The 14228-nt window shown below is 41.7% G+C and overlaps 1 protein-coding gene across 1 annotated transcript in view; it reads left to right on the forward strand.

Annotated features, from left to right (window-relative positions):
* The window catches only part of LOC6504327 (neuronal acetylcholine receptor subunit alpha-7), a 577668-nt gene that overhangs the window by 117071 nt on the left and 446369 nt on the right, over nt 1-14228 (forward strand). The window contains exon 2 of the mRNA XM_032455973.2: nt 6688-6830. Within this exon, the coding sequence (XP_032311864.2) occupies nt 6688-6830 (143 nt within the window). The remainder of the gene's footprint in view (nt 1-6687; nt 6831-14228) is intronic.

A 14228-nucleotide genomic window follows, 5' to 3' on the forward strand; every position in this document is an offset into this window, starting at 1 on the left:
TCTATTTAAGTCTCTCAGTGTAACTAGCCGCAGCGGTCCACTAATTGACCGTTATCAGCTGTTCTATATTCTTTGTTTCTCCCAGATTCGCATGCGCTTTGTGGTTCTTTTGTATGGAGCTATGGTGGAGCTTCTGTGCAAGCTCTTAGGTTTAGGCACTTGTTATTCGGCATTGTTTTGGATCGGTCCCGACATTTGTTTTGGGGTTAAATTGACCCATAATAAATTGAATTATAAAATTGAACCTTGTCTATTAATACGGCCGCTATCAAAACGCTGATAGCTCAACAATAGTATTATTGCGTATTCCATTTAGAAGCGAAGATAACAACAGCAAAAAATTGATTTTAGAGCGTAAGAAAGAGTTTGAATCGAATTTAGACATTGAGAAGACTCTTGAAATTTAAAAAGCGTTAGATAGAAGATGAAGAAGAGCAGCAGTTGAGGGAAGAAGCCAACGTCATCTTCGAAGCTGATGCTTATGAGCGATTAGTGAATGATCCTCATTCTGAAATTAATGCTGATATACAAAATGCAACATTCAACAAACTTGGAGCCATAGCGAAGAAAAAAGAAAATTTAGCAAGCAAAGGGAATTGTTAATGAACATTATATCTCATCTTCAAACTCCAAATGATTCACCATTTAAAATTTTTTTGACTGATCCAGCTGGAAGTGGAAATAATTTTGTGATCAAACTTATGATAGAAATCTATAACAGATTTAGTGATACGGACGGGAACTGTAAAGCCTACATAACTCGCGCTTCTACTGGTAAAGCTGATGTGGCAATTGTTGGTACAACAGAGCATACTGCTCTAAAAACTTCGATTTCCAAATGGTTGCCTCTATCATCAGAGATGTTGCATCTATATAGATCGCTTTTTCGATACATCAGGCTACTGATTATGGATGAAATCAGCATGATAAGTGCAGAATTATTGGCAAAAATTTATTTGCGCCTGAAGCAAATTACGTGAAATCATAATCAGGATTTTGGAGGTATAGACGTATTTTTAATTGGGGACTTACGTCAGGCGCCACTTGTAAGAGCCACATTAATATAACATACAAGCCAATTAGATCACTAATGGTTGGATCCGTCTGTAGCGAAGTCTCAAGTTTTACCAGCTCACTCAAGTTATGATACAGGCGAATTTGCAATTTTCTTCAATACTGACAAAAATAGGAAACGGCGATAGCAGAAGGTGCTTCTATCACTTTTACACGAAAGAAGATGCTCTAAGATTGTGCCCTAACGGTTTTCGTTTATTCCACACAAATCACGCGGTCGATACCTACAACAATGAAATTTTCCAAGGAGATCCCGATAAAGTTATTTCAACAGCAATTGAAATCATCACGGAAACTAACACGGCTGAACAAGAAGCTACTTGTCGCGTCAGATTGCACAAAAAGAGAGTTATCGATACCGGTAGACTACCGTACCAAGTAACTTTCGTAAAAGGAAAATATTATTTAGTTTCGGCGAACATTGATGTGACTGATGGAATTGTGAATGAGGCAGTTGGCAAATTAGTTCATCTGGACTTCAATAAAGACAACAACATTTGCCGAGTCTGGCTGGAATTTTCACTGGTTCACCAAAAGTCGGTAGAAAAGCGAGGAAAAAAATGCCAGGTTAGCAATTCAAAGCAGAGTCAGTTCTTTTGCTGTGTCTATTGAATTGAGAACATCGACGATACCTTTGACAACGGACAAGAAAGTCACTGTTAAACGCAAACACTTCCCAATAATTTCGGCTTTTACGTTAACCATTCACAATTTACAGGGCGGGACATTCGATCAAATTTTCTATGAGTATGACGGGACTCATCCTGAGCAACTAGTTTATGTGGCGCTCTCTCGTGTAACTAGCATCGAAGGTTTATTCATTGTTATACCTCATGATGACTCAACACAATTCAGAGACAAGCAACATCAACTTCTTTGTTATTGGCAGAATTCAAGAGGCTATCCTTCAATACACTGAAAGCAAGAGCGCAAGTTATCGTCGATGTCATTTGCAATAAAAAAGTTGTCTCGCTGTTTAGATGATGCAGTTATACTGAAGAGCAACATTTTATTGCTTAGCGAAACGTGGTTGGCTAATGGTCAGCAATGTAATATACCACACTTCCATTGCATCGTTCAGTTCAAACGTGATACTGTTCGTTCAGGGGGTGTAGCAATATATAAGAACATGAGTGATATAACTAGAATCGTAACGCCGAACATCGAGATGATTTCCAAAAACCTTCAGGACTTCTGTTCGACAAACAAGCGTTGCGGACCTTAATGGGGCTCGGTGTGTAATGGAAAATGGTATCATGGTGGTCATGGCAGTCATCTACGTTTCACCGAATCAGAAAGTTGTGGATATTCAAGAGCTTATTCATAGAGTACTATTAGAATATACTAAAGAAGGTTCTCGACTTCGTCGGAGATATAATACTACAATTTTGTATGAAATTCCCCTCATTTTGGCCGGTGATTTCAACACCAACTTTTCTGATAAAAAATCAGAGCCACTGACACAATTTCTCCTTGGAGAATTTGACCGGTAGGTCGTTATCGTAGAACCATGATGGATTTCGTGTTTTTACATAATCTTATCAGCCGCAATTCTCCACTTAATATATTACTTTATCCCTATTTTTTGGATTTATTAATTCCCCGTTAATTCCCCGCCGTCCCGGTCTGTTAAGCGGGATAATCATGTGCTCTAATGCACGGATGTAACTATACTTTTATACTCTACGTGGATTATATAGTAACCAAATAGTAACCTGCCTTAAATGATCTGAAGAGAAATCAAATAGTACGACTGTTACTCAATGCTACATTTGTCAGAAGCCCACCTGATTGTCCAAGTAAGATCAGTTACAATAAAGTTAGAGAAAATAGTCGTCCGGAAGTTAGCACCATTAGGAAATGGAAAACTCCATTGGGAAATGGTGATGTCTCAAAACAAACTTTTGGGACATCTTACAAAAAGCTTAATTAGATAGCATAAATGTCTGTTTAAGTTATCCTCCAGATAACACCTGTGTTCCAGCAGGTGGGTATGGGCAACCATCTATATTAAATGTATTTCTAACTTACTGTCCACAATACTTGAAGACGCCACAAGTATTAAACAGTCTAAGCTTAGATCACCTGTCCGTGCCACTGAAAATCACAGTGTCCTCGCCTAGATGGGATGCCTTCCATACATATATATTTTTTTTTTTTTAAACTTTCGACTTTGACGAGAGGTATACCTAAGTCTCTATGGATATCTTCATTGCGAATATACCATGAAGCTCCTGTGATGGTTCTGAGCACTTTAGACTGTGCCCTTTGGATAACGTCTATATTGCTACTGCTCGCATTGCCCCAAAGTTCGGAGCTATACTTCCAGATAGGCTTTATGACTGAATTGTAGAGTAGTACTTTATATTCCAGTCGAAGTGGGGAACGAGGATTGATAAGCCAGTGCAGTCCTCTGGATTTATGTCTTAATTGGTCCCGATTCGCTTCAATATGTTTTTTCCATGTAAGACGCCTGTCCAGGTGGACGCCGAGATATGTGACCTCATTCACAGAGGGGACTATGGTATTGTTTAGAGTTTGAGCGGGGCAGTTTTGTCTGTTAAAAGTAAAGGTAATGTGTTTAGATTTTTCACCGTTTATGTTTATACGCCAGTCCGCCATCCACTTTTCTATTAGTGCAAGGTGAGAGGAGAGGCTTCTGGATGCCTCCAGCGGGCATTTAGATCTTTTTAGTATGGCTGTATCATCGGCAACAGAGGCTGGTTTGTTGGGATATCTGCTGTATATAGAAGATATAGGGTGGACCGAGGACGCTTCCTTGGGGTACGCCCGCCTTAATTTCGAACACTTCTGTTGTAAAGTTTTTGTGTTTTACAGTGAACACACGATTAAGCAGGTATGTTTTGAGCAGCTCATGACAGTTTTGTGGGAGTAATAGTTTTATTTTATACATAAGTATTTGCAGCCAGACTCGGTCAAATGCCTGGGATATGTCCAGAAATATAGCAGAACAGTATTCTCGCTGTTCATAGGTGGTTCGAATTTCAGATGTGATACGGTTCACCTGCTCTATGGTGCCATGCTTTTCTCGGAAGGCAAACTGATGGTCAGGGATTATATTATTCGAAGTTATATGAGGCGTGATACGGAGTAGTAGAAGTTTCTCAAAAGGCTTTGCATAAGCATGAAAGTAGACTTATTGGTCTATATGAAGAGGCCAAAGCTTTGTCTTTCCCTGGTTTCGGTATCATTATTATAATGGATTTGTTCCATTGTTGGGGGAAGTAGCCAAGCTTTGTAATAGAGTTAAATAGATTTCTTATATAATTGATGGCGCACGCAGGGAGCTCCATAATCATTTTCGGCGCAATGAGGTCATACCCTGGAGACTTATTTGGCTTGAGGTGCTCTTTTATGACCTTAGTGATTTCGGTTGTTTGAAATTCTATAGCCGGAATTGGATCTGGATTTGGTAGCTCTGGAAAAATGGAAGGAGAGGCTGCTTGATTTGGAGTAAAAAACTTTACAAAGGTGACTAGCGAAGACGCTTGCTTTTTCTTCATCGCTGCGCGCCCAAGATCCATCTGGTTTTCAAAGGGGCATATCTGCTTCTATGGGCGGCTTTATGTTAGGATGGGCTTTCCATAGAGGACACTTTTTGGTGAAAGCTGTTCTATGTATGATTTTAGAGCAAGTTCTTCTCTGCTCCGTAGAACCTTTGTGAGCCTTCGTGTCACTGCTTTTAGCCTTTCCTTTGAAGAAGGGGATCTGTGTGCTTGCCATTCACGGCGGAGCTGCCGCTTTTCTCGGACTAGATTTTCTAGGAAGGAATTTGTGGCGGGGTATGGAGGTTTTTCTGTGGTCACAGGAGTCGAGAGCTTTGCTGCTGAGGTCATCATGTCTTCCAGGTGGTTGACTGCATCTTGAATGTCCTTGCTACAGTTAATTGACGGTCTTCTGTTTATATGAGAGCTTATGTACTTTTTGTACCTAAGCCAGTTTGTCCTTTTTGATGTGAGATAAATTTGATTATTTTGTAATTCGGCATGTTGAAATAGATGAAGAAGGACAACTGAATGGTCAGACGATAGGTCATCCAAAGGTTCGGCTCGAATGATGCTTCGTGGAATTTTTCTAGTGATCGCAAAGTCAATTAGGTCTGGCTTCTTCCGTGGGTCCGCTGGCCAGTATGTAGGCCTTCCCGGTGATAGAAAGTCTAGTTTATTTCCAGGCTGTATCAAAGTTGTATATTTGTCTACCCTTTGGGTTGGTTAGGCGAGAACCCCAATCGCCTAGTGAATCAAAGAATTGCATAAACTCCATATAAGATATGCAGAATCGTGATGGGCAGAATATTGCAGCTAGATTTAGATGACCTCCCACAGTCTGAATTCGTATAGAAGTTGACTGCAGAGAATTTGTTGGAGGGAATGGTGTTTTACTCGTTGGAGGGAATGGTGTTTTATGCGCTGCTTTATGAAGATCCCAGTTCCTCCATGACCCTTCCCATCTGGATGATTTGTTGCATGAAATATATAGCCCGTCAGATAGAAGTTGTTTTTGTTCGTTAGGTGAGTTTCGGAGAGGAGCATAATATCGATATTATTTTCATCAAGAAATGTCTTAAGTTCATTTTTGCGCTTTGAAAAAGCTTCATTAGTCGATTTTGGTTTCGCAAGAGCTCTTGCAATTTTTAATGGTCACAATGCAATATAATATATTTTGCATTGTGACCATTAAACTTATAAGTGTGGGCAACATTCCTTCGATACCCTTTATTTCGGGGGTTGCATATTCTTGGCCTACTCTTTTCCTTGTTGTACCCGTAGGCGGAGGTGGATATCCTATAGTTTCAGGTTCCAGTGGTACTGAACCTACACTATTTAGTAGTCCTGGCCATCGTAGAGCGCTAGAGAAAGAAACAGGTGTGGTCAAAGATGCCGTGGTGGTTTGGTGGTTAGTGTGATTGGCAAACGAACGTTGTTGTAAAGGTTTTTTTGTATTCATACGATATTTTAGCTCTTTATAAACTGGGCACAGTAAGTACAGTAAAACTCCAAAGTTATGCCAATTCCGGTCGTTCTATGAGAGCTATAGGTTATAGTCTTATCCTTATGTCCTGTCCTATCCTTATTCGATCCTTATGAAATCCTTATGAATATTTTTACATATTTTGGCTAAAAATAACATGTGTGGAAAGTCCCAACGCTCTAACTTAAAAAACACCAAAGTTATGGCTTTTCCGATTAATCAGTTATATGGAATCTATACGATATAGTCGACCGATCCCGGCCGTTCCGACTTATATACTACCGGCAAGGAAAAGAAGGATGTGTGCAAAGTTTCCACTCGATAGCTCTAAAACTGAGAGTCTAGTTTGCGTAGAATAGACAGACGGAAAGACGGACATGCTCATATCGACTCAGGAGGTGATCCTGATTAAGAATATATATACTTTATAGGGTCGGAGATGTCTCCTTCACTGTGTTGCACACTTTTGACCAAAATTATAATACCCTCTGCAAGGGTATAAAAATTCCCCTAAAATGTATAAAAGGCGCATATTAAAATACTAAAATATTTTTCCACTTATTAATAACCAAGCCGTAATGATGCAGTTAACCTAAACTCTTAATTTGTTTTAAATTTTAGCTTCGAGCATTGCTGGGCCCCACGAAAAGAGATTGTTACACGCCCTTCTTGATAACTACAACAGCTTAGAAAGACCTGTCGTTAATGAATCCGATCCCCTCCAGCTTAGTTTCGGACTTACGCTTATGCAAATAATAGATGTGGTAAGTATGATAGTAGCAAACAGAAAAAGTTTTTCATGCGTAATATCACCAACTTCATTATTATTGGGCTCTTACGCACATTATAGAAATTCCTTTATTGCAAACTGGACTTCCTTCTTCTCTTTTTCTGGTCAATTTATTGAAGCCCAAAAATAAATTTTTAAAAATTGGAGATTTATTTTACTCGGTGACTATAAAAGCTACTGTAGTCTGTAGCTTACTAAGCTGAGTTTTCAAGCTTAAAAATTTTTCAGATCGGATATAATGTAGCTACTGATGTTGATGATGTATGTTGGATATCTGGATATGAAACATAGAAAAGAATGATAGAGAATACATAAAAAAAAAAGAAGAAAACAAACCATTTAATAAATGCTTTTTTCAAACCAGGTTACCATGTGGCTATGTGTATATGTGTATATTTCGGATACAGTATAGGGTACTAACCGTTGTGAGAATTTTACTATCTAATTTACTTATTATAATAAAATGTAGACGGCAGACCACGAGACGATGAGTAGCATTCCTTAGATTGCTAATTGATAATTGATATACTTAATAAAGATATTGTTTTCATTAAAGCATTTTTATCCAAACATTTGCCGAAAGTTAAATGGTTTGGGAGAAATTTGGTTGTTCGGAAAAATGTTCGATACAACTCCAAGCATCTTTTGAAATAATGGTGCAGCTGTAAGATATAGTCGCCCGACCGGCCTTACACTTGAAAGATCGGATTATTTCTTCCCACGTGGAATCCGACTTGTATACTGAAATCGCTTGAAGTCGGCAGCTTTAAAACTAAGAGCTCAAAGAAAAATGCCTTTAGTAAGTTTTCGCTTCTTGTTTTCTTTTAACATGTTTTTATAGATTTTGTTTTTGTTGCGTTTCACTATCCGTGACTAGCCATGACTTTTTAAAAATATGAGATTAAAAACTCATATATATTTGAAAAAAATCTTGTTTAACTAACAATAATAAATTCAATAAAACTATTTCCAGCTTTCTCTTAAATCCAAAATTAAAACATGGTATGATCTAGAGGTGGGCATGGGCTCGTGTTTTCGTCGTGGCACGCGTGCGCACGCGTGTTCGTGTTGAAAATTAAAATTTAACACGCGTGCGTGCGTTTTCGTGCCGACCTTCCAAAACACGACAAAACACAAAGCATTAACAATTTTGTATTTTCTAGAAATTTCGAGAAAAAAAAATTTTTTTATAATGTAAATATTATTTTTTGTGTTGGGCCGTGTTGGGCCGTGTTGGCAAAATTTTTGGCCGTGCGTGTTAAAAAAACTAAGCAGTCGTGTCGTGTTGGGCCGTGTCGAAAAATTCAGCCCATGCCCACCTTTAGTATGATCTACAGATTTTAATAAGATTTTAATTTTTTTTCAATAGAAAAATGTTTGGGGAAAAATCATAGAAGCTCAAAAATAAATAAATAAAAAAACCGGAGATTTTAATTTTGGATAAGTATTCCAAAGATTGATAACTGCTGGAGAATTATAGCCGTATATAACCATCTGCCTATCTTCGGGGATTTTCCCAGGTCAGGCCTACCGTTTTGCGGCAAGTATAGAGCGTAATTGCCGCTTTATTTACCCTATCTACGGTGTTGAACTTCCAGTCCAGTTTCCTGTCTAGAGTTATGCCAAGGTATTTTACACTTCAACTCAGGGTTAGAGATTCCCCTAGGAGCTTCGGAAGCTTCAAACTTTGTATTTTGTACTTCCTAGTAAACAGAACGAGCTCTTATGTCCCTATGCTGAGAGCACTCCCAGAATTTAGTAGATGTAGAGAATTTCTCTACATCCCCTAGGGGATAGCAAAATCGTCTGAGAACGCAATGATTTTCCAGCGGCAACCTTCTAGGGATCGCAGTATGTTGTTAACCGAAACGTTCCATAGTAGTGAGGAGAGTACACCTGCTTGCGGGGTGCCCCTCTTGACGTAAAAAAATCGGAGATTTGAACTTTGGATGAGTATTCCAAAGATATGGTAACTGCTGGATGTCATTTTTTTATTTTAATTGGTACACATACATTTTGAAAATGATATGCACTGAAAACCATGATGGTCATCGCCATTATACGGCCTACACAATTCAATATATGGAAAAATTTGAGAAAATTCTTCTTTTAGGTGTACCGCGGAAACTGTGGGTGATGGAACCTATGTTTGTTCTGGACTTTGGTTCAGGGGAGCCTAAAGATTATGGATCAGGTAAAATTATGCGTGGAGAAAAAAAAAGTTGATAATTGTCGGCCTGTGTAATGAGTCTAATTTGCACAGCCAAATATGTGAATTTGGTGTATCCATTACGGGTGACTTATACCTGTCGCAACAACTGCTTAGGTTAGGTTGAGGCGGCGATGTGATGGACTAAGGCCACCACATCCACTTGGGCCGCTAGGGCTCCTTGTGTTACCGTTGAGGCCAGGGATTCAGCTAAGTATCCCCCTCTTCCCGTCTATCCGTAGTGCCTATATGCCTATCCTTCCCGACGTGGCTGGTGGTCCCAATCAGCTTTCCTGATGACCACGCAAAGAGATCTCCGTGAGATCGCCGAGGTCCATCAGTTCAGCGGATTTACAGAGTTTTAGTCTGTTTCGCCCAAGTGCCGGGCAATAGCATAAGAGGACGTGATCCCTATGACCGGGTATCCATTTAAGGTGAATGTCATGGTGTAGATGTGAAGGGAACCGTCTGGTCCAGGTTTTTTCGTATCGTACTCCTCCCTAGAGGGAATGGCGACTTTGTAGTTTATGGTGGGCCAAAACTAGTCCTGCTTCGCCTAGGTTCGCCTCACGCAGTCTAATTGCCGATAATGTGGGAAGCTTAATCCCCATAAATTCCGCTGGTAGCAGGTCTAGGAAGTCTAGGGCGTCACTGAGCGAAGTACGCAGACTGCCTATGATGCAGACCTCCGCTATGCGCTGCGTCCTCCTGAATTTTTCTAAGGAGTTAATAAGGAGTTAATCAGGACAGGCCACCAGACTGCAACTCTATAAAATAGAATTATCGCCGTATATAACCATCTGCCTATCTTCGGGGATTTTCCGCAGTTCAGGCCTACCGCTTTGCGGCAGGTATAAAGCGTAATTGCCGCTTTATTTACCCTATCTATGGTGTTGACCTTGCAGTCCAGTTTCCTGTCTAGAGTTATGCCAAGGTATTTTACACTTCAACTCAGGGTTAGATATTCCCTTAGAAGCTTCGGAAGCTTAAAATTTATTTTATACTTCCTAGTAAACAGAACGAGCACTTAAGTTCCTATGCTGAGAGCACTCCCAGCTTCTCTATCAGAAGGTCGCACAGCGTTACCGAGAATTTCTCTACAAAGAGGATAGCAACATCGTCTGCGAACGCAATGATTTTGCAGACGCAACCTTCTAGGGACCGAAGTAGGTTGTTAACCGCCACGTTCCATCGTAGTGGGGAGAGTACACCTCCTTGCGGGGTGCCCCACTTGACGTATCTTCGAATAGATTCGCCAGGACTAGGAGATTGACCAGGATCTGCCATATTAGGTGAACTGATCGATCGTTTATTCCAAGTCCCGTCAATGAGTCGATGATTGAGCATGGCAGGATGTTGTTTTTTGGTGATCATGGTAATCTCGTTTAAGGCTGTCTCTGTGGATCGGCCTTTGGATCGGATGAGATGTGGTTTGGATTTATGGTCAGGTGGAGATGGAGACTAAAGAGCATCTCCATTATCTTAAGAAGAAAGGACGAGAGACTTATAGGTATATAGTCCTTGGGGGTGCAGTGGGACAGGTCTTGTGGTACACCTTGGTTCATGGCACTGTAAGTTTTTCTACCATGGCGTTAAGTCCCACATAAGTCTCAAAAATCCCTGTTTCTCTTGGGATCTGTCTAGAATCTTTTGTACAGCTCCTAGTTAGCCTTCCTAGGTTTGCGTACTGCTTGCTTAAAGGCCCTTTAGCTGATGAGGGCCCTTTAGCTGATGACTGTGTCAGATAGGGAGTACGAGTATAGGGTTATGTCAAGGGCTTTGTCGGGTCAAGCAGCTGCCGGAAAGAAGTTTGGCCGGCAATTATTTATTGAGTTCGTGACGTCACTTTTTTTTTTATATATGTTCGCGTCGCTCGCTCTCGTGTATTCGATCGGCCACCTGCATCTGCCGTTATACACTAGCGTTTGTCTCGCTCTCTCCCGGGCTCTCTCGATCGCTCCGCAGCATCTAGCGTTGAGCCGCGCTCTTGTTCCTAATTTGGTCTTCACCCTCTCGCAGTCGCATGTATACATATATCACTATGTATAAAGCCAAAACATTTTCAATAAATTATACGAAATTGAACTGTGCTTGTTTTTACTAAAGCCAATATTTAGAACATTGAATATAGCTTCCGAAAACGTTCGGTAACCGAACATTTGGTGAACCCCGACGTGATTGTGCATAGGAAAATGAGTTGTTAAATTATTTTCCGTTGAAAATTTGAGCTGCGCGGCTTAAAACATATAAACATAAACAAATTAAAAAACATTATTCGGTTTGTGATTTGTGCGCAAAATATTAGCATCTGTTGACATACATACATACGCTGTTTGCAGAGTGCTACAATCGCTCATACATATATTACCCCGTTATATAGAAGTGGCACAGTGGGTCGTGAGGTGACAATAAATAGACCAAATAAAATAAATTTTTTGTTGCGAAAATGAATCCGTTTTTCGATTGTGCCTCTGCGGGAAGGAAAGTATTCCTGAGCCAAAGTGCAGCTGTCCTTTTTGAGGATCGTCAAGGATTGTTATCCTCCTTGAAATCAGTGGAGACATTTCCGGAGGCGATGTTAAATGTGCGGCTCAGCGAATTGGAGGGAATCGTTGCGGATTTCAAGAGCACACATAAGGAGCTGTCCGAGATGGATGTTGCAGAACTCAGGAGCGAGCTGCGCGTCAACTTCAACGATGCGGCGAGGGAGGCACGTTTAATCCTGGATCAGGAGATTATGAGGCGCTCCAGTTTGTTGCCGGCGAGTTCGACGCTGATCAACGCATCTTCTGTCACCAATTTCGATCCATCGTTTGGCAGAACCTTTCAGGCTTTGCCGCCACTGCCACTGCCCACTTATAGTTGAGGTTATGCGGAGTGGCTTGAATTTCGGTCACTGTTCTCGACCATGGTGGACACAAACCCATTCATCAGTCGGGTCGAGAAGCTTCAACGGTTGCTGTCCTGCCTTCGTGAATCTACCTTGGAGACTGTTCGATCGTTGGAGCTCAGGGACAAAAGCAGAGCAGAGATGCTCTGCTCTAGAGCAGAGATGCCGGACTTTGGAGAGCATGGATTTGCCGACGACATCGTATGCACCAAACCTTGCGGTAGGCTGGCGTAGACTTTTTTTTTGCGCGGTTCCCACTGCATACGTACAGGCCACCTCCTGTCCAACCGACCGAGGGACGCTGCCGCGTGACGTACGGCTCGAATCGCGGGAATAGATCCGAGATAGTTAAGCGAAAAGTAGGAGAAAGATATCACGAGGAAGAGTGTTGCACAGATAAGGCGGTTTAAGCGATATAAGCGATTTAAGATTGTTAGTAGAGCAAGGTGACAAGATGTGGTAGAGACCATTGTAGTCCGAACATAATACCCTGAACGGATCGTGTTGGGCATATGTCGAACTACAATGGCTGAGGAGTAGAGGACGAAAGTTTCTAGTCCTTCTACTAGGAACGTTAAAATTTAAACGTGTTAGTATATGCTGGCTGTCTATATTTCCATAAATAAGATTGTATAGAAACATGACACCCAGCATCGTTCTACAGTTTGTTAATGATGGTAAGTTGATTAGTAAAAGTCTACTACGATAAGAAGGGAGGTAAAGATTTGCATCCCAATTAAGTCCCCTAAGCGCAAAAGTTAGGAATCCAGGTAATTTTCATCCAGGTAACTCTTCATTTGTGATTACCAACTCGTCCGCATGCATGATTTGTGATGGCCATTCTCACATAATAAACTCCTGCCCAAGGTTTTTAAGCTTGCCGCCTGAGGCATCATAATTTGCTGCATTTTGGTGGAAATTCGCCAGCTCAAGGCCAACACTCCTCTCCCGAGGTTTCTGCATCTAGCGACGCTGTTTTTCGGTCAGCGTCCGCTCCCGTTAAGTCTCTTGTAGCCAAGGAACGTTTTGATGATGTGGTGCTGCTAGCCACTGCCAATATTTTGGTCAGGAACCGCTCCGGAGTTCTACTTCCCTGCCGAGCGCTGCTCGATTCTGGTTCGCAGGTGCATCTAGTCACCTCAAGGCTGGCGAACCAGCTGCAGCTGCGCAAGATAAGGTCTCGGGTTTCTGTATCCGGCATACGTGACGCAGGGTTTTCTACTGATGGGTTTTCTGTGCAAGTCAGCTTGCAATCCCAATGCTCTGACTACTCGGCGCAAGTAACTGCGATCGTAGCCTCCAACATCACTGACCTTCAGCCCAATTTTACATTAGACGTCAGCTCTTGGAAAAATCCTGCCAATGTAAAGCTAGCAGATCCTCATTTTCTCCAGCCGCAGCGAGTTGACTTGCTAATTGGAGCTGGATTATTTTACGAGCTGCTTTGTGTCGCGCAAATTCATTTGTCTCCTGGTTTGCCCTCAATCCAAAAAACTCGGCTCGGTTGGGTTGTTTGTGGAGGCGGAGGTCCTGACAATGGCAAGGCTCTCATGGCTGCTGACCGGTCGAGACTGATCTGCCCAAAGGGGCCTTTAGATGAGCGGCTCGATCAACTTCTTCGACAGTTCTGGGAAGTGGAAACCTGCACCGATCCGATTGTGAAGGCGTCAAAGGACGAACTGGATTGCGAGAGTCACTTTGTTAAAAACTTCGTGCGGTTAGAAGGTAGTGCCTATACAGTCAGGTTACCAATTAAACACAACTCCGGTTTATTGGGTGATTCGTACTCACAGGCTCTACGTCGCTTCCAGTCGTTGGAATGGAAACTGTCTCATCAGCCCGAACTGCGCACTCAGTATTCGGCCTTCATAAAGGAGTATCTTAACCTAGGTCATATGTCCCTGGTTCCGCCGGAGTTGCATCGAGATTGCAAATATTTTCTGCCACATCACTGTGTGCTAAAGAAGGACAGCACCACGACGAAACTTAGAGTGGAGTTCGACGGTTCTGCTGTTACCACCTCCGGTTATTCTTTGAATGACATATTAATGGCTGGGCCGGTCATCCAACCTAAGCTTTTTCACATCCTGTTGAGGTTTTGTTCGCATCCGGTAGCGCTGACTGGCGCGCTCATTTGGGTGATGAAATAAGGACGTTGCAGACAAAGGGAATGGTTGCCTTCTCCAGTTCGATGAGTTCGTTATTCCTTTTTTTGGATCAGTTTGGATTGCTTCGAGTCCACGGGCGTCTCAAGAATTCATCCTTGGATTACG

This window comes from Drosophila ananassae, chromosome XL (assembly GCF_017639315.1).
Source record: "Drosophila ananassae strain 14024-0371.13 chromosome XL, ASM1763931v2, whole genome shotgun sequence".
Classification (NCBI taxonomy): Eukaryota; Metazoa; Arthropoda; class Insecta; order Diptera; family Drosophilidae; genus Drosophila; species Drosophila ananassae.